At 39.8% G+C, this 20,611-nt stretch overlaps 1 protein-coding gene across 10 annotated transcripts in view; it reads left to right on the forward strand.

Annotated features, from left to right (window-relative positions):
• LOC131036686 (uncharacterized) overlaps positions 1–20,611 on the forward strand; it is a 176,255-nt gene that overhangs the window by 25,173 nt on the left and 130,471 nt on the right. For 8 of the 10 annotated variants that reach the window (XR_009104131.2, XM_057968643.2, XM_057968644.2 and 5 more), the window contains exons 2-5: positions 3,788–3,927; positions 4,034–4,176; positions 5,719–5,864; positions 6,273–6,352. Coding sequence is in view for 9 of the 10 variants with exons in the window: in XM_057968643.2 (XP_057824626.2) it covers positions 3,788–3,927; positions 4,034–4,176; positions 5,719–5,864; positions 6,273–6,352 (509 nt within the window). In the remaining variant the exon portion in view is untranslated. The remainder of the gene's footprint in view (positions 1–3,787; positions 3,928–4,033; positions 4,177–5,718; positions 5,865–6,272; positions 6,353–20,611) is intronic. The other 2 variants (XM_057968637.2, XM_057968642.2) reach the window with 1 other exon arrangement.

Raw genomic sequence — 20,611 nt, forward strand, 5'->3', positions numbered from 1 at the left:
CATATTTGAGCAAAAGATGTATTCGACACACTTACATGTTTTGTACTTATTACAGTAAATAAAATTAAAACCTTTTAGTCACAATGAATGCTACATCCACAAATTTAATCTCATATATTTCTCGAGCTGCTTTACAGGCCTGTGACAATATCAAGGATTTAGTTAATATTAAAGAGCTAATCCAAAGTCGCCAAGGCTAGAAAAGCAAAGGATACTTGAATGCTGTTCGCTTCTGCTAGAAATATTAATATGTAATATAGAACTAGGTAGAATGTCATTAGTTTACTTAGCTATAAGCCTAACATATCCTCCCAGTATGTGGCAAACCTTTATAATGTATTTATTAGTGGCAAAGAGGAATAGAAAAATGTAATGCATGGTGATTTTTGTTTTATTGAATCCCTCAGATGGGTTTTTGTTTCTCATTAATGCTCTTCTTCTAATTGTTTGTGTAACGGGTTTGTGTTGTGAATAATCAAACTTGTGTACCAAGTGCAAGATTTTATGTAGGCATTATTGCACCAAAATCTTTGCTAATATGGAAGTAGGTCTTGGGGTTCAAGTCATTCCATTCTTGTGTTAACATCTTCTCGCTCTACCGTACTATTGACATGGGAAAAGTACGCTCTTTGTTTGGTCAACATAGAATAGAATGCCGAGTATCCTATCCTCTTTTGAATAAGGAAATCCCTAATGTTGTTTTGAATGATCAAAGGGTACAACCTCAAGGTTCCAACTGTCAGGTCTTGATTGCTTAGGATAACTTAGCGGTTGATGTGTTTTGTTGGGAAACACGAGGGAACTTACAAATGCTACAAGCTGGCCTGCATATGCCAATGTCTTGCTTCTCAAATTGGGGAAATAAATAACAAAAGGGATATGGTTTAGGAATCCTAAGGACAATGATAGTAACAATTGGTGTTGCGGGTAGACAGATTTCACATAAACTAATTCTTACTTAGGCAGACATATACTCACAATTCCACAAGAATAGTGCAAGGTCCTAAGAAATAAAAGATTTTTAGACTATGGATATTCATTTAGGCACTCAATTCTGGCACAGCTTGAGACAAACACCCACAATTGAACAAAGAATAGTATTGGGTTCAGACTAACCATACGCGGAGACCTACAATCAACAAGCCTCCCAATGGTATGAACTTGAAATCAAATCAGATACCCTCACACTTCACCATTAAAATCATTGAACGCTAACCAACTAGATGAAGAGAAACCATGCAAACAAATTAGGACAAACAACAAAACACCATGCTTCAATGTTCCATTCATTTGTTCTAATCGCCATTACAACAATTTCTGTTCGGCGGTCCTATTCTACTTATAGCTACTTCTAATCCGTAAAAATCCTAACTATCTAATTGTTCTAACTCCTAAAAAATCTAACCTTCTAACCCTTTACAAAGAGAGAGGCATTGGCCTTTTATAGATTTTACATTTTTGAATCAAAGGCCAGGATTTAACCCATCCAATGGCTATGATTTGCCTTCTAGAAGCCTTGACAACTTTAACCCATACCTAGTGATTCTCATAACTTCCCAACTACCTCTTTTCAACCACTTTCAACTACACACTACAGGACAAAAATAGACAACTTTGGGCATATGGAGAAATAGCTAACCTTTTGGCCTTTTTTTATTGTATTAGATTGAGCGAAAAGTAGTTATTTTACAGTATAATAACTCCCTTTTACAATAAAGCATTTCCAGTTGTCACTTCCACCTGTCAATCTTTTGAGTATGCATACTTTCTGTAGCATTCTGTGTTCTGTCACTGTGTTCCATAAATTTGAAATATCATCACATTGGCTCCTTTGCGCTATGGTTTTTCCTTTAATCCCTCACCCTGGCTTTCAACTTGTTGCCGGTGGTGGTGGTTTCTCCTTCCCGATCTTTGGGACACGTTCTTCATTGGTGCTGCAAGCCACTGAGATGTTCCCCTTTACCATCACTCACTCATTCCATGCCTTAGCCCTGAAAAGACAAAGAAAACTCTTTAGCATTGTTGTGAGTTGATATTAACACATGAATGTTAATAAAATCTGATTTTCTCTTTATTCACAAAGCCGACCTTGGCATATGTTTTGAAAACACTTTTAAGTGTTGAGCTTTGGTTTCCTTGTCGGCCTTTGCAAAGGTGTTAGTTCTTTTGGCCCTTTAAAATAACTAAACACCACCCTCAGTGTTTACATTGGGGATAGCAGGTCGATTAGAAAAACAACCCCACCATGCTGCTGGCCAAAAAAAAAAAAAGATTACATTTTGCCTTCACCGAACTTCACATGTTTTGATTTTTTTTAAATGCTTAACATTCTGGGTTCCTTTCGGTGATATGAGGAGCGAAGACAAAAGACGATGTTGAAAAAAAAGGACTTTATTCTAGACCTTGCTTGAACTTCATTTCCTTTAGCACTTTGCCTTTCGACATTTCTATTGACATTCTTTCGTTAGGCGATAACAAGGCTCGTAAAAAAATTACGAACTTTCTTTTTATTGTTTGATTTGAAAGCACCTTTCGGTGCTTAGTTCGACATTTTTTCAAGGTGAAAGAGACATCTCATTGCTTAAAAAAAAAGATGCCCAAACTTTATCATTTGTTTCGATTTCAAATCCTTGTTTGGTATCTTTTGATCAAGTTTGGATTTTGGAGAAAGACCGAACTTTTGATACTGTTTCGGCATTCATTCTGGCTTGGAGGGAGATGATTTAAAAAAAAAAAGTCTGAACTTTTCTTTGTTTGCGTTGATTTTAGAAGCACCTTTTCAGTGCTATTATCGGGTTTGGAAGGGGCGTTTTACAAAATACGATTAAAAGAAATGAGCCCGATCTTTTATTTATTTTTTCGCTCCCCTTTGATGTTCAGACTTTACATTTGTTTTCTTTGGTCTTCATTACTTAGCATTTCGGGGATGATAAAAGAGTTGTGTCCGATAATGCCAAACCATCTAGGTCAAGGATTTCAACTCTCCTAACTTTGCTTGGAGCTCAGGATTTTTGGTGATGCCAATGAGGTTTTAGCGGCTTTAAAGAAACGATTCTGCCGAACTTTCACGTTTTGACTTCGGCCTTTAATTGTTCATTGCGTTTCCTCTCTAAATGAAATTTGAATTTCGGGGTTATTCTCGACATTCTTATCGGGATGCATGAAGGTGAAAGCAAACACGACCTCCTATTTTTCTCAGAGCTTCCTCTCTCTCTCTCTCACACAGAGCAAGTTAGACAAAGGGGGGTCCCCGTTGGGGAATGATGTGCAGCGCACAACACATACCGACAACTCTATTTACAAGTTATTCACTGCAGTGGCATATCTGTATGATTAGATTTCATTACACATTAATACCCTTTAGCTCTTCTCTTAATGGTCTTGACTGGAATAATATATAAGAATGCTCATTAGAATATAGTTGAAAATGGAAAAAAAGAATTTGATTAATCTTAATCGCAGATGCATACAAACTTTTTCTCAAGGCAAATATCCAGTAATCATTTAGGCTAAGTATATATTGTGGTATTGTATCTACATGAATTTCAAGTTATGATTCTACAAGTCAAAGGAAATTGGGTTCTGGTTGGATATCATAGAATTTGCATATGCTTAGAGAAAAAACATGTTTGCAGTTCCATGCTCTGGCTCCTCAACAAGCAGTGCAAGCTAATTATGTTAAAATGATATTTCATTTTCCACAAACATTGTTATTTTATTTCTTGACAGTTTTTTTAGGCAGGGAACTATGCCATGCAAGCTCTTTAAGTCTTTGATTATTTAATAGCAGGTCCACTTGAGATTTACAAGTCTAAGGTGAGGGAAGGGACACTGAAGTATGATCCTCAGCAGGAAATGGTAGCTGCAGGATTACAAGATCTTCTTGGGCAGTTGCACCAATATGAGAAAGATATGGAGAATTATTGTGTATGTAGGATCTATCCCATTTGCAGAACATATTTTTCAACTTATTGTTGGTTTTTCAGTTTTTTATTTTATAAATTCTTATTTATTTTTTGTTATCTTTTTCAAGGCAAGGCTAAGGGAGTGGAAAACAAGGAGAGAACAATTAAGACGAGAGCTTCTAATTGAGGAGGCAGAAAGACAGCAGAAGGGTGGTCTATGGAAAATTGTTGCGAACATGAGTGATAGCCAGATTGTAAATTTTTTTTCACGGTAATTAGCATTAGTCAAAGGCAGAGAAACTCTGATATGCATTTGTGACAAAGGTTAAAAGTAAAATTATCTTAGGAACAAGTCCACAAATGCTTAAAGAGATATGTAACATTATTATCTTCCATGCTGAGCAAGTACACTCAAGAAGCCTTTTGACTTATAAGCATTTAGAAGCAATTTAAAGTCATGCCTGCAGTTCTGTTTTTACACTCAAGAAGCCTTTTGACTAATAAGACTCATGCTTGCATTTTTGTTTTTCACTTTTTTGTATTGCATTGTATTCATTAAATTTAAAATTGTCGTTGATCTTGTCTTAGCCTTTTGCTTTGCATTCACATTTCCCCTTATGCATGCTGTTATTTCTTTATTTTGCCTTTGGGAAGGTGCAATTGTTCCTTCCAAAGATTAAGAATAGTAAACTTTATTTATGATGACATTTAAAAATTATATAAAGCTTTTCATTGACTGCCATTTAGTAGGAAGTGTCGAGTTTTTAGCTTGGATAGATTAAATACTTTACTATTAGTACTCTGAGATGTATCGTCATTAATTTTGTGATCTTCAGCAAAGTATTCTATTAAGGAATCAGACTCCGTCTACCAACTTACATCTTGTAGAGAAGGTTGTCTTGTTTTTTCCATTTGGTTGGAAAGGTTTACACACTGAGCAAAAGAAACATTTTGAAATATTTTTGGGTAGTGCAAGATTGTACAACACTTGGGATGCTCCTACATTGCTTTCTTTCTGGCATTGATCTTGTAATGTTTCCTGCTTTATTCTTGTTGGCTTGTTGATTTGTTGTACTGATACCAACACATTTCAGTGAAGAGATAACCATAGTCATTTGGGTGCAGGGCATGGGTGATGGTCTTCAAAAATGTCTGTATAGGGTGAGGATAAACTTGTAGCATAAACAATTGTAATATATAATTGTGCATGCATGTATGTACGTGTATGTATGAATGTATATGGATACACACAAAGACTATATAGACAGATGTCATAATAAATTATTGGTTTGGATATTCTTCAAATATGCATGTTTCTGTTTTGGGCCAGGTGTGTGCATCCTCATAACAGCTTAATGCTCCTTACTTTTTGATGATTTCGTTTTCTGCATGGGATTTACTGTGTTGACTCCTTTTTCTTTAAATGTGGAAATGAAGTCTGTCTTTTGTTGTCCTGGTCTTTTGTACCTAGTTTTTAATAGCTCAATCTGCTTTTTGAAGTTGTTAAGAACTCTTATTTATCCTAGATCCTTTTGTTTTTCTCCTCTTAGTGTTTATATTAGGCGATGCCATGTACCATTTGATATTTTTCTTTCCAGTGCTATAAGTATAGAGTAAGCTAGTTTATTGTCGCATATATTACTTAAGGTAGTCCTACAGGCATTTTAAAGGAGGTAGCTTCTTCGGAACTTGCTAGCAAATAGTTAAAAACATTTTCATCATAAGTAAATTAAAATAGTAAATGAAAGAAACATGCTAGGCTGACATATGTCAGCTGCTTCATGCTAATATTGATTCACTTTCCTTTCATCAGGAAGAAGAAAGAAAGGGCTGAGCCAGGTACAGGAAGAATGGTATCTTACCTGAAGCGGGAGAAAAGGTTGGATTCTCTTGTTGGTTCTTGTCCAGTTGTGCCGCCTGCTCCTAAAGGACTGTACTTGTATGGAAATGTTGGTTGTGGTAATTGATCCCATGCATTATTGACGAGTTAGCTAATAAGAAAATGCTTTATTTCTTCGAAGTATTCAGCGAATTTGTGTTGTAATTGGGTGGAGATTGTTTCCTTTTTGTTCTGAACACTTTCTTTAAAAGTATGTGTTTACTATCAATCTTATATGGCAGTAAAAAAGAAAGAAAGAAATCATTAATATCCACAGATGACCAAAAATAGGTCTACTAGACTGGAAAGGTACATTCAATTTTAATGGAGTACTACTACAGTAAAGGAAAATTAGATATTCATTAAACTCATTCAATAGTCTAGTTTATTTGAGTTGATTAATGTTTCCTGGTTTTATGGTCTTATTTTACATGCAACAGTGAGGTTGTTTGTTCTTGTATCTAATGCAAGGAATTTGAACAATGCAGGAAAGACTATGCTAATGGACATGTTTTATAATGCTACCAAGGGAGTTGTAAGACATCGATATAGGCTGCATTTTCACGCGGTACATATCTTAGTGAAAATCTTGTCAGATTTCTTTGATTATAAATTGGCTATAGGATTCAATATACAAAGGACCTATGTATGTATTAGACAGTCTCAAAATGAAAACATAGTATCTACACACCTTCAAAAATGAATTATAATTTGTTGTGATTCTGCTTTTTCCTTTTTGAAGGTAAACACTTATTTTTTTGATTGAAAGTTTGTTCTGTTAGTTGAATGAATTCATGTCTCTGCAAGACTTTATAACAGTAGCTGAAATATCATGTATGGAACCAAGTTATCTCTTTGGAGATATTAGTAGCACACATAATATCTACAAAACATAGGCATTAGGCATATTGGAAGTTGCGTTGGTCAGGGTAGCCTAGAAATTACTACAACACATAAGCATTAGGTATGTTAGAGATTGGGTTGGTCAATGTAGCCTACCATTCCTTCGAATCATGCTTTTGGAAACCTCTTCCAAAGAATCAGTGTATTATGATCATTGTATCCAGTAAGCCTTCCCTTGTTACCTTGTGAATATTGGCAGGAAGAAACTGTAAAGGAAATAGGGGTAACAATTAGAGAGTACATTATTGGCTCTGAAATCAATAAGGATATAGTAGTTATCAGCTATACTTTGATCTACATGAATATAGATCTGGATAAACCCTTTCTTGACTAGGTAATCTTGGAGATGGAGGGTATTGAATGGGAACAATCGTTGGACTGCGAGAATCTCCAATTATGATATTGATTATGCGATGAATGGAAACATTTGACAAAAGTTTTATTCCAAGAGTAGAAGGAAACCTAGTTCCCAATTAAGGGTCTTTAAATGATGAACAAAGAACAGATCCAACATGTATAAATCAATTCATGCCTCCAAAATGTAGTTTGACAATAATTAAAAACAAGTTATTTTGTAATTAAGTAATTAGTCCCTGACAAGTCGGGTGTTAGTTGGTAGTTGTCGACGGTTGGCATTCTCAGCCAACATCGACTTGGCTATATATATCTTATTGTACTTGTAGTTGAGGACTGCACACATGACATTCCTATATCTATTGCACATCCAATAAATAAATGAATGAATATAGAGACATATCTTTCTGGAATATAATTGTAAGTAATTGATATTGTTCTGTTTTGTTATTCTATTATTTTTGTTTACTTTATAAATTATTCAAGTAGAACATAATTTCAGTTTGGCCAATGGATTTCAACCGGGTATTTTGTATACCTTCTACAGGGGTAGCTGTGTGCAAGCCGGTAAGAAAAATAAATCCCTAGCATAATGAGGCCTCACCTCGCATAATATGCAGGCCAGATTTAACACAACAAGAGAAAGATAGTATATGGAGTGCAAGAAATAGGGGCTTGTGAAAAAATTTCTTGGCTACCATAGAATGCAGGTGCTAGTTGAGCATCATGTTTGGCCATTTGGATGATCGACTATATGGTTGGCTTAAGCATGGGCAAGGTATACAACTAGGTGAGATTGTTGTCAGAAAGAATTTCATAGAAGTACACAGAATTTTACATGATTCAACATGCCATTGCTCTATTCTTGGATGCCATTCATACTCAAGTCCTTGCTAACAAATGGGGCAAGTTCTAGCTTGTGTCATAGCTTGATCCCTTTTCGGTGATGACGTTTTACTAGACTACTTTGGATATGTAGACACCTATTGGGGAGGAAACAAAACAACCAGCTAGAAAGAAAAAAAAAAGGGATATGTCGGGCAATAGTGGAGACAGTACAAAAGAAAACTATGAACATGTAGAATTGTGTAATGTCCCCATTTTTACGCCTTCCAATTCTGATAGGGTTGGCTTGTTCCTGGAGGTTTATAGTTTCTCAGAAAATGTTTTGGAGTTGTTTGACACTTTCTGGGGTGATTTTGGGCAACTAGTTTGAGACTTACTATTTTTTAGTAAGTGTCAGTTTTGACACCATTTGATTAGTTGGGAATTTGGGTTGACTTACTATTTTTAGTAATTACTATTTATAGTAATTGCTATTTCCAACAGTTGGTCATAGTTCAGTCGCCTCCCAACTTTAGCATGCAACAACTTCAGTTAGTAGGTTTTGTGTGTACCTTCCAAAGTTTTTATTGGTCACTTTTGTTCATACTTACTATTTATAGTAAGTCAGAGGATGATTAGTGGGTATCATGGCTATTTCTGGATAGTGTTATTGTAGAAGTTGATAGTGTCATGGTGACTGAAGCACTTTGATGTTGCTCGTCAGATGTTGGCTATGTTTGGTTCGGGTACTCCTTTCTCAGATGAGCACAGTGATAGTGGCCTTTCTCTAGCAGAGTTCCATTCACTATGAGAAGCCATTGGGATAATGAAACATAATTCCTTGCAGTTCGTTGCTGATAGAGACTTTCTTCTCGAGTGGGATTATATTTGCTATGATGCACTGAACGGGAAGGAGGAGGAGGTTGACGAGCTCACTCATGAGATTGAGCTGACTATGAGCTCATTGGAGAGCACCCAATTGGCCCTTCAGGAGTCATAGTCACGGTTAGAGGAGCTTACCGCGGAGTTGAGTTTGATACAGTCTTCACCAGCTACAAATACAGTTCAGTTTTCTATAGTGGCAGTTGGTGATGATGTTATATTCATGGGTTGTGGTGATGGACATGTTGAGAATGTGACTACATCCATCACAGATATAGGAGCAGTAGTCTTGGATGGGATGAGTATTTTGGGTGAGAGCAGCAGAGAACCACTGGTTGCTCCAAGTTCCCTTGCGGATAGTTCCATGACAGGTGATGAAAGGCAGATTATTGATAACTCTTGTGACATAGTAGTTGATTCTTCCGAGAGTTGTGTGTTGGTACACGATGCTACTCCATCTTTTTCACAGGAGATTTACAGGGTGTCATCTGGTTGGGAGTATGGCTCTCATGTTGATTTGTTTCCCTCTCCTAGAAGCAAATCTGTTTCTTCATATCATGCAACTGATGATGTTAGACAACTTGTTGTGTTGGAGAATCAGAGTGATCAGCTGTAGGTTTCAGAGGATAATGTTGATTCCGCCTTATGTCGTTTTTACTGCACCGATACATTTGCTGAGTACTTGCTTGAGAGTTCAGAGTTTTAGGAGGGGCTATTTGGGGTCACTAGGGATACTATCATTCATGGTTCATGCGCTATCAGATGTTTTGTGGGAGTCATTTTAATTACTCTGACTAGAATGTTTCCTCATAGAGATTTTGTGGTTGGGTTTGTAGAGCAAGTTGCCAGAGGCGCTACCCAACCAGTGATTATAGATTAGAGATTGGAGCTGCCTCTTGATTCCAATATTGCTAGTGATGAGCCATTGACCGAGGTAGGAGTCTTCTACCGTAGTTGCATGGTGGGGAACGCTCACCATTTTTCTTTTGATCCACACACGGAAGAATTGATGATGCATCGGCGTGGATTGGTTCCAAGATTAAACCATCCGTTGTGGGATGGGTATTCACCATCTTTAGTAGATGGGATTGATAGTTGCAAGTTGGATTACTTGCGGAGTCAGCACATCCATGGGATTTCAGTAGAGTATGGAGATAGTTGTGGTGATGTAGATACCTTTAGTTATTCCTATCTCCACAAAGCAGATGGATGTGAGTTTGGCTTGCATTGGGACCTGAGTAGTGATAAGTTTAGCACTGCTGTTAAGATGAGTTCCATTCATTGGCCTCACCACTTCTGGCATGGTGAAGTTGAGATCAGATTTGAGCAGCGGAGGTCTGGGAGTGTTTCTCATAACAAATTTGCATACCGGCTATGGGATCTAGGGATTGTTCCATCTGGTGGATTACTTTTCCCTGCTGTTGGGGTTGACTTAGTTGCTCCATACAATGGTATCATGTTGATGCCACATGGTTTGGAGGGAGTACTATACATAGTGATTTGGGATCTTGGTATTCAGCGCATTTAGCTGAGCATTGAGTATAGAGTTTGGGATTCTTTGGGTATATTGGGATTCCAAATAGGGTTTATAGTTGAGTATTGAAGCGTGTTCATTGTGCTGAGATTATACGAGCTCATCCTTGGCCTTCTTGAACATGTTTTGATGTTGATGCACTATCTTGGTGCGCAAGGGTTGGATAGTCGACATGATGTGTCCTTGCGCAGTTGTGTTTATGTTGGTGCTACAGGGGTCGGTTGGAGATGTGTGGGACATTTCAAAGTTCATCTTTTGGACCTCTGGTGGAGTGGAGTTGATTTGCAGTAGAGATTGCTTGAGCACAAGCAATTTTAGGGAGGGCGAATTGTAATGTCCCCATTTTCGTGAGCATCAGAGTTCGAGGGATTAGCCTATTAATTGGACTTTCGTAGGCTAATATGTTTGGATAGAGAGTCTTAGTGGCAGTTAATGGAGATTGTTGTCGCTCCATGTCTTCAGTTCAGTCTCAGGTTCAGTTCCCGACCTTATATCAGTGTTTGAGCTTAGTTGAGGAACTTACTATTTAGAGTAAGTCAATCTGGTAGTGAAGCTATTTTTAGTTAGGGCACCTGGACACATGGAGGTTATACAGTGTTGACCCCAGCTTCTGATGGAACATCAAAAGATTGAATATTGAGGGAGATATTAATAGTTAAGTGGTTAATTTAATCCTAAAGGGGTTATTATAAACTTATATTATTAACTTTATTAAAAGTGGGCCACTTAAATATTATAAAGTGAATATCAAAAAGGTATGCCTAAGTGGGGGATTAATTTAATTGATGCATAAAGTATTTTAAATGTATTTAACTCCTTTCAAGAAGGAAACCATACTTTTTGGGGAATTGTGCCTTTTTGAGGGTTATAAGAAGCAACAAAGACAATTCAACCTCATATGGTTGATTATTTGACATAGTTTATTTTTGGCTTCTTTGTGCAATTGTCTGAGACAAGGGTTACAACGAGTTTTCACCATTGGAGAACGATAATTCTTCATGGATTTGTGATCTTGAGGCTGTGGAAGATCAGCTGAATCATTGCATTCTGAGAGGGCTTCATTTTGGAGTCCATTTGTGCTTCATCAGAGCTTATTTTCTAATGTTCCTCGATCGTACTGGCGAGGGAGGCAAGGGTGTACGGTAGTGTTTGGTGCAGAGACCTTATGGTGGTATAAGGCAAGGCCGTACGGTGTTGGGCAGAGGTCGTACGGTGGATGTTCGATGGGTGTATGGTAGTGGGCCATATGGTGGGTGCTGGATGGTATGTATTGTATTGGGCCGTACGATGGGTGCTGGATGGGGATGTATGGTAGTGTGTCATACGGTGGTTGTTGGGGTGTACGGTTGTGGGTCGTTCGGTAGGTGAATGCGTGCCAAGTTCCGCCCTTGAGCCCTTCAGACACTTAATCAATTCGAAGTAGTTGTATTGAGTAGTGGAATGAATTATTATTATTCCAGGCACAAGAGACTTAGGTGTAGATGATGAATACTCGCATATGCACAGGGAATTATATTGATTATGATCGCACAACAAATTACACAGACTCGGAACAGAAACAGAATAGGGCGAGGAGAATTCCCACTGAAACTACGGATGCCAAGTAGGGAGGATCTCTCACCTCCGAAATGATAGACAATCAAGATGAACTCCAACTGGAATTCGCACATCCAAAGAAAAATACCAAATTCGCATACCGATGACAAAGACTAACTCGGCCATATATATGGGCTTCAAGAAACTTCCCGAAGGGTTACAAACGGGCTGACACGACTAACCAAGACTTGCCTAAACTAATTAAATAAAAGGGCCCGAAAGATTTGTTATTAAATTTGGGGCCTTACAATAAAGTAATTAAATTTATTATTTAATTATATCGGGGACATCACAGTCCTCCCCGGGCCAAGAATTGCTTGCCCTCAAGCAATTTCAGGTTTGGATGCTCCAGAATTTGCTCGCCTTCCCAGGTGGCATCCTCGATGGGTAGATTCTTCCAACACACAAGGAACTCCTTGACTGTGCGTGATCTTAGCCTCTTTTCTTTGACATCGATGATCTCTGTCGGCTCCAGAATTAGTTTCCCTTCTTCGTCGATGGGTGGTAGATCCTTGGACACTGTGATGCGCTGCCCAACGACCTTCTTCAAACATGACACGTGAAAACCATTGTGAATCCGACTTCCCTCAGGAAGCTTCAACTCGTAGGCAACTTCACCCACCCTTCGAACCACCCTGTAGAGTCCATAGAAACGCGGCTTCAACTTGTCCTTACCACCTGTCTTCAAGGAGGATTGTTTGTGCGGTTGAATTTGGAGGTGTACCAGATCGCCAACCTCAAAATTTCGCTCAAATCAGTGTCGGTCAGCGTACATCTTTTGCTGGTTCTGAGCCCTCTGTAGGTTATCTTTGAGAGATGTTAGGATGTCTAAACTCTCCTGAAGCCAATCTTTGGCCCTCAGTGCATGACTGTCTCCCAATGCCAGGTCAACAAATGAAGAAGGTTCATAACCGTACAGAGCTTTGAAGGGTGGCATGCCTATCGACATGTGATAGGTGGTGTTGTAACAATGTTCACCCAAATGTAACCAGCGAACCCAAGCCTTCTGTTCAGCTGAGACGTAGTTCCTAAGATAACCCTCCAACCATTTGTTCACAATCTCGGTTTGTCGGTCTGTCTGCGGATGGTAGCTCGTGTTGGGTGACAACTCGGTTCCTGCCAACTGAAATAACTCCATCCAAAAGGTACTTAGAAAACGGCTATCCTTGTCACTGACTATGTTTCGCGGTAGACCATGTAAGCGGAATACCTCATGGAAGAATAACTCGGCCACTTGAACTGCTTGGTATCCTATGGGGATGGCAAAAAAATGTGCATACTTGCTCAAGCGGTCAACTACGACGAAAATGCAATCCTTTCCTTGCACTCTGGGGAGCCCAGTAATGAAATCCATCGAGATGCTATACCATTTCTGGTCGGGGATTGGCAGTGGTTGCATCAGTCCGGCCGGCAGGGTGTGCTCATATTTGTTCTGTTGACAGGGGGAGCATTCTCGCACATATTGCACGACGTCATTCTTAAGCCCCTTCCAGGAAAACCTTTCTCGGATCTGTGTAGGTTTTCAAGTATCTCGGGTGTCCAGCCAAGGGAGAGTTGTGCATTTCCTTCAGAATCTTTTCCTTCATCTTGGACTTGGGTACCAGATAAATTCTATCCTTGCAATAAATGATGTCGTCAACCACCTTGTATCGGTAATCCTGCACTTGACCATCCATCGGTTTGCAAGAAAAAGTATTCTTGGAGTATTCAACCAACAGGTGTTCCTTCCAATCCACCGAAATTTGGGATAAAGAACATATGGCAGGCCTTCTTGACAAGGCATTAACTACCACGTTATTCTTGCCCTTCACATATTCAATGTCGAAATCAAATGCCTTGACTTTGCTCACCCACTTATGTTGTCGTTCACTCAGTTCCCTCTACTCTAAGAAATATCGCAAGCTGTTGTGGTAGTCCGCACAACAAACTTTGCCCCGACGAGGTACTGTCAAAACTTCGTCAGTGCGTGCATGATGGTGAGCATCTCCTTGTCGTAGATGGAGTACAACCGCTTAACTCCCGAGAGCTTCCGACTCTTGAACGCAAGGGGGTGATGGTCTTGCATCAACACCGCTCCAATGCCTTCCCTCAAGGCATTGGTCATTTCGAATTTACATTTGGACCTTTTGGCATATAATGATTGCGATTTCATAATCCCCAATACTGCATCCAAATGTCCCAGATGTTCCTCCCAGGTCTTGCTGTAGATGAGTATGTCATTGAAGAACACCAGTAGGAACTTACGTAGTTGCTTGTTGAAGATGTGGTTCATGCAGGACTGAAAAGTGGCCGGAGCATTGGTTATTCCAAACGGCATGACCAAGAACTCATGGTGTCCGTAATGGCAACGAAAAGCTGTCTTTTCGACATCTTGCTCCCTCATACGGATCTGATGGTACCCGGAGCGGAGATCAATTTTGGAGAAATAGATTGCGCCATGTAGTTCGTCCAGCAGCTCATCGATCTTGGGAATGGGGTATCTATTCTTGATAGTCTTCTTGTTTAGTGCACGGTAGTCAACACATTTTGAGAGTTCCGTCCTTCTTCACCAGTACCACCGAGGACGCAAAGGGGCTAGAGCTGGGCCGAATCCATCCTTAATCGAGGAGTTCCTGGATCATTTTCTCTATCTCTTCTTTGAACTTTTTCGGGTGGCGGTTGGGTGTGGTGATAACGGGTTTTGCTCCTTCCTCCAACTTGATGGTGTGCTCGAACCCTTAGTGTGGGGGGTATACCAGGTGGAATGTCAGCGAAGACCAAACTATGCTTATCCAGAACCGACTGAAGTTCCTCATCTTGGTAGTAAGCCGAATGCTCTTTCACAGGTTTTGTCGAGATCAAGCAATCTGTTGCCCAGACTACTTCATCATGTCGGAATATGGCTTCCATCCGTTTGGCGGAAATCTCCCTTGGGCCGCCATTCAACATTCCTCTGAGAACCACCTTCCTGCTATCCACCTCGAATGAGAACTCCATCCTTTTGAAGCTCCATGTGTACTGGTCGAGGGTTTCCATCCATTGAATGCCCAATATGACATCCGTGTCATCCAGATCTACTACAAAGAAATCGTCGGTCACCGTGTAATTTTCCATGGTGATGCTCACTTGCGAAACAAGTGAGTGCATGATAGGAGATTGCCTCCTGCTACCTTGACATCGAACCCTTCATGCTCCTTTGTACACAAACCCCTTCGGGTGACGAGTGATGAGTTTATGAAGTTGAGTGAGGCCCCACTATCGAGCATAACCAAGACTCGTTGCCCTTGGAGTGTATTATGTACCCTAAATACACTGCACCTTGGGGTACCCGCCAATGTGGCAATGAATCCTCCCCTCCTAACCAATGTGGAGATTCTCTCTGCTAGGCTGGTTGCCTCGGTAGATCCTTCCCTTGGTGGTTCACTTTCCTCAGGCTCCTCTTCTCCATCGGACATTACTTCAATATAGTGAATCTTTCCTTTGCCCAAACATCGGTGTCCACCTCCCATGGCTCCTTGCAGGTGAAACAAAGCTTCTTCCTTCTAAGTTCTTGTTTTGTGGCTTCATCAAGAAATGACCTCTTCGGAAAGGGTTTATTATCCTTCTCCTTCGGAACGAAAGGTGGCTTGGTATGTGCAAAATTTCTAGAAGAGGAAGATGTTGCCATGTTACAGGCCTTTTTGATTGCTTCCATGAGCGTGCTGGGGTTGAACCCTTTTACCCAACCTTTCAGAGGTTCCATCAATCCGTCCATGAACAAGACCACCAATCTCTGCTCTGAGATGTCTATTACCAACACGGACAGTCTCTGGAAGTCTGTGATGTAACTGTCCACCGGTCTCGACTGTTTTAGTTGTGCCAGCTCCTTGAAATTGAGTTCTAGATCCTTCCCGTCAAATCGATCTATGAACTTCTCCATGAAGTCAGCATAGGAAGTTATCTGGTCATGGCCGAGAGTGACCATTCCATGATGCCACCAATCATGCGCGACTCCTTCCAGGTGAAGTGCCTCAAACTTGATAGCTTCATCTTCAGGTAAGGGGTTGAGTTGGAAGTAGGTATTTACTTTTTGAACCCAAGCTCGTGTCGAGGTTACTCCGGTCCCATCAAAGGATGACAAGTGATCTTGCCAACCTTCTGCTTGATGTCATTGTTATAGTGTCCATAATAGCGCCGACTTCTGCCACCTGATTATTTCATCCGGAGCTTAGCATAATCCTTGAAGGATATGTCCCGCTCGAGATTTGTATCCCTCCAATCTTGGTTCAACTGTGCTTGCAACTCCCAAAAGGTGGGTTCATGTTCTTCGCGTGGCGCTTCTGATTGCTGAGGAAAAGTCGGCATCAACGGTCGTGAATGTGAGTGTTGGACGTTTGACCTTCTAGTGACCGAGTCATCGCCATGCCCATTTTGTTCCCAATTCGTCTTTCCCAAGGCCAATTGTTGTAAGGTTTCGTCCATGATTTGTTGTCGTTTCTCCCCTTTGGTTATGGTGTTGTTGAGCTAAGCTTGGCTTTTGGTTAGCTCCCTTAATAGTGCCATGACTTCTCTTGCAGTATCTTGTGGTTCCCCCATTCGGTCGGCTAAACGGTACCTCCTTCTAGTGTACACTTCCATCCACTACACGATAGGCTGGCAAGATCACAGGTTCTGATACCACTGTAATTTTCCCTGACCGTACTGGCGAGGGAGGCAAGGGTGTACGGTACTGTTTGGTGTAGAGACCATACGGTGGTATAAGGCAAGGCCGTACGGTGTTGGGCAGAGGCCGTACGATGAATGTTGGATGGGTGTAGGATAGTGGGCCGTACGGTGGGTGCTGGATGGGATGTACGGTATTGGGCCCTACGATGGGTGTTGGATGGGGATGTACGGTAGTGTGCCGTATGGTGGTTGAGACCTAGTCACTCATCTGTACCTTGGAAATTATGCTGACCTCTACTATTTTCTCAATATCCTCCTATACCTTGGCAGTGTAGTTTTTGTTCATCTTGTAGGGTCTCTTTTGTATGAGGGGCATTCTATGTATGCAGGGTTTTGGTAGTATCCCCTTTAGGTCCTTCTATGTCTAGGTTAAGGTGTCCTTATATTCCATTAATATCTTTAATGTAGCTAGGTGCCTTCGGTATGGAGTCCCTGTTGTCATCGACCAAGATGACCTTCAGGTTGTGTTCATCGCTAAGATTTATCTTCTTCACACTCGACTCCTAATATATATTATCTTTTCCCTTTCAAAGTGATGGTTTGACGTATCATCCACCCGCGCCACTCCCTCCTTGTACTCCTCGTACTCCAGGGGCAAGGCAACACTCTTGGCACCTTGGTCACCTTCCTTTATCTCCCTAATCTGTAGCATCTTGCATTTGGGGTGGAAAATTTCGTAGTCTTCCATTTACCAGTGAAATAATCCATTTAGGAAACTTGTTTAATCTTCAGAGTAGTCTTCCAGCTTGAGCACCCCTTCGTGATTAGGTTCCATGCCTTTCCTTCATCCATACCCAACTCTTTGTCTTTTGACTATGATTTGGAGCATGCTAGTTCCTTGTTCACCGCCTGATTCCTGAGATTGATGAAGTATTTCCTCCTTTCGACCTTAATCGAGAGTGTGTTCCGCTTCCAACTATGATTCACCTTGGTAGTGATCAAGTAACCTTATCCAAGGAGTGTGTCATATACCTTCTTTTGTGACAAGATGATTATGAAGTCCAAGGAAAAGTATTGTGTCCTAGTTGTTACCTTTTGTGCCATGAGTGTTCCCAACAACTTGATGCCATGTTGGTTGGCACCCACCAAATGGAAGGTTGGCAGCCAAAATGTTGGCTTACCAAGGCATTTCCAAGTTTCTTTCGACAATACATTGATTCCCGAGCCACCATCGAGAATGGTATTTGTCAACTTCCACCCCATTCTCTCCATCTCAACAACAGCTGGCTTCCTCCTGATGCTTATCATCAACAACATATAATCACTGGCTTTGTTAGTGTAGGTTTTTTATTTTCCTTATGTTAGGGGGTATTTATTTTTTCCTACACATATTATTTAAGCTTGCTTAGGTTAATAGGAGTGGTTTATATGAGGACACATGGCAAAATACTTCAGCTACATGTGTAACTCTCCACCTCACATGGGTAGTTGAGTCACACACCCTCTTTTGACTTGTTGTGCCACCTCTCATAACCACTATTTTGTCATTTCCTAAGTGGGTTATGGGGTAGTTGGGTTTCACACCCTCTTTTGGCCTTATGTGCCAACTTTCTCAACTCCTTTTTTGTCTTCATGTAAGGAGGTTATGCCACATGTTTTGGCATTTACCAAGAAGGTAAAATCTCCCACTTTTTATGGGGAATAGGAGTTAATGCACCCCTTGGATGTATATGCTTATATTTTTCTATATAATAAGCACTATACTCTCACCTTCACTAGTGAAGTGATAGCTCGGTGAGAGTTTTCTTCAAATTTTCTTCTTTGTCTCTATTTCTCTCTCATATTGAAATTATCTTCATTCAGCAATTTTGATCTTCGATCATCCATTGCGTGAGGAGTTGCATGTGATCTACGACTGACATCAGATCTTGGCTCGGTTCTCGCTTCTTGCAGAATCTCACATGGTATCAGAGCTTATTGTCTGGTATAGCTCATTGCTTTTTTTGATTTATTTGAGGGATTTGAAACTTTTATATAGCTAATATTTTCCTTAAAAACTAAGTATGCTCTTCTCCTGCATTCTCGTGTGATCTGGAGAATCAGAACAGTTTAAAGGAAAATAGCTTCTAGTTAAATCTGGTTTACATGTATGTGTTTTTGTAAGATCTGGGTGATTGCAGCTTTGTGGTAATATTGGAAGCTTAATAAGAATTTCTAGAGTGTCCATAAGGCTTGACAAAGTCAAAAGTGACTTTTACTTCACCAAAATCAGAGTTTGGAGGACACAGTAAAAAATCAGAGTAAAATCTTTTTACTGGAGCTGTTTTCATTTTGGCTTTAGTGTTCCAACTTCTGTTCACTTTCACGAAAAACGATTTCTAGGTTTTCTTCCCAGCATCGAAAAACTTCTGGGTTTCGGATGGTATTTCCAAAAAATTAATAAATTTTGCAGAAATCGAGCTTGAATAGGGCTTAAGCTGTTTTTCTATCAGAGAAATTCAGCAACCTTTCTTAAAAGTTGCACAACTTTTGCCTCGGGTGTCAGATTTTTGCAAACAAATACTTGACAGAAAGCTGGAAATGAGCACTCTCCATTATTGCAGGTCTAATTGATTTTTTTTGCCTTTTTCTATCAGATATTAAAGGTTGTATCAACTGTTTCTTTTTCTCTTCAACTAGTCATATCTTTCTCCTCACAACTCTGTTTTTCAAAACTAATAGTTGTTGGAAAGGTATTGAGATAAATTAAGCAGTTATAAGGCTAATTTGTTTTAGATCTTGTTTCAAATTATTTGTATTTAAAATCTCTATTGGTTTCTTAAAAGAATTGTAATATGATAAAAAGCCTTGTAAATGCACTAATTCTAAAGTGCCAACCTTGTAATATTTGGGGGGGGGTGATTTCTGAGACTAGTGAAAAGGGGGGGGTGTCTCTTGTGCCTTCTTTCTTGCAGTTTTCCTGATTCTTTGCAATCTTTTTTTCTACTATCATGGATGCATCTATAGTTCCACTTTTAACACCATATAATTATTTTGAATGGAAATCTAAGATGATAATATATCTGAAAAGACATGGATATCATCGTGTTACTATGGGACTTGAAACTGAACCTCAAGATGTTGCCGAAAAGATTAAATGGTTTAATAAATGTGATGAAGCTTTTGGTACTCTATTAATGTCAGTCTCTTTAGACCTTCTTTTTCACATTGAATCTGCCACTACACCAAATGCAGTGTGTGGACCACTTTGGAAAACCTCTTTGGTAAGTAGGATGAGCTAAGAGGTCATCAGTTAGAGAATGAACTCATAGGGTTGAATCCAACCAATTTTGATACTATACAAGACTTATTCACTAAACTTAAGTTTGTAAGATTGCAGTTGGAATGGTGTGGAACTAAGAAAGATGACAAGCAACTGATCTTGAGTATTCTTTCTAAGCTTGGTCCTAACTATTCAGTGTTTGTTTCTACATTCTATGTTACAAAATGTGCCCTAGGTACCACATGCAAAATGCCTTCTCTGGATGAATTTGCTGCAGAACTCACTAGGGAGCAAGACAAATTGGTTCAAATGGGTACAATAAAACCCTTAGTTGTAAATCAAGGCACAAAAGAACAAAAAGGGTTTAGTAAGCAAGATAAGAAACAAAAGAACCATGGAGAGAAGAAAAAAGATCAGAAATCTGCTACTTCAAAAGCAGATAATCGGACCTCTTCATTAAGAGGTGAACAACCTAAGAAGGAGAAGGTCAAGTGTTCTTATTGTAAGAGGCCTGGTCATGATGAACATAAGTGTTTAAAGAAACAAATTGATCACCTTTCAAATCTTCTTGAAAAAAATAATATCAAGGTGCCTGATTCAGTCAAATAGAGTTCATCAGAAGGATCTTCTAAGGATACAGATAAGAGTAAAGGGAAAGGAAAGGGTAAGGCCCTAGTTGCTGTTGCTTCACAACCCAATTCTTGGATAATTGACTCGGGTGCTTCGCACCACATGGCTTCTTCAAAAGATGATTTCACCTCTTTAGAGCCATGTTCTATGCCTTCCATACTAATGGGTGATGACACTCCTGTTGAAGTGCATGGGAGAGGGTCTGTTGATGTGGGCGA

This window comes from Cryptomeria japonica, chromosome 1, assembly GCF_030272615.1.
Source record: "Cryptomeria japonica chromosome 1, Sugi_1.0, whole genome shotgun sequence".
NCBI lineage: Eukaryota > Viridiplantae > Streptophyta > Pinopsida > Cupressales > Cupressaceae > Cryptomeria > Cryptomeria japonica.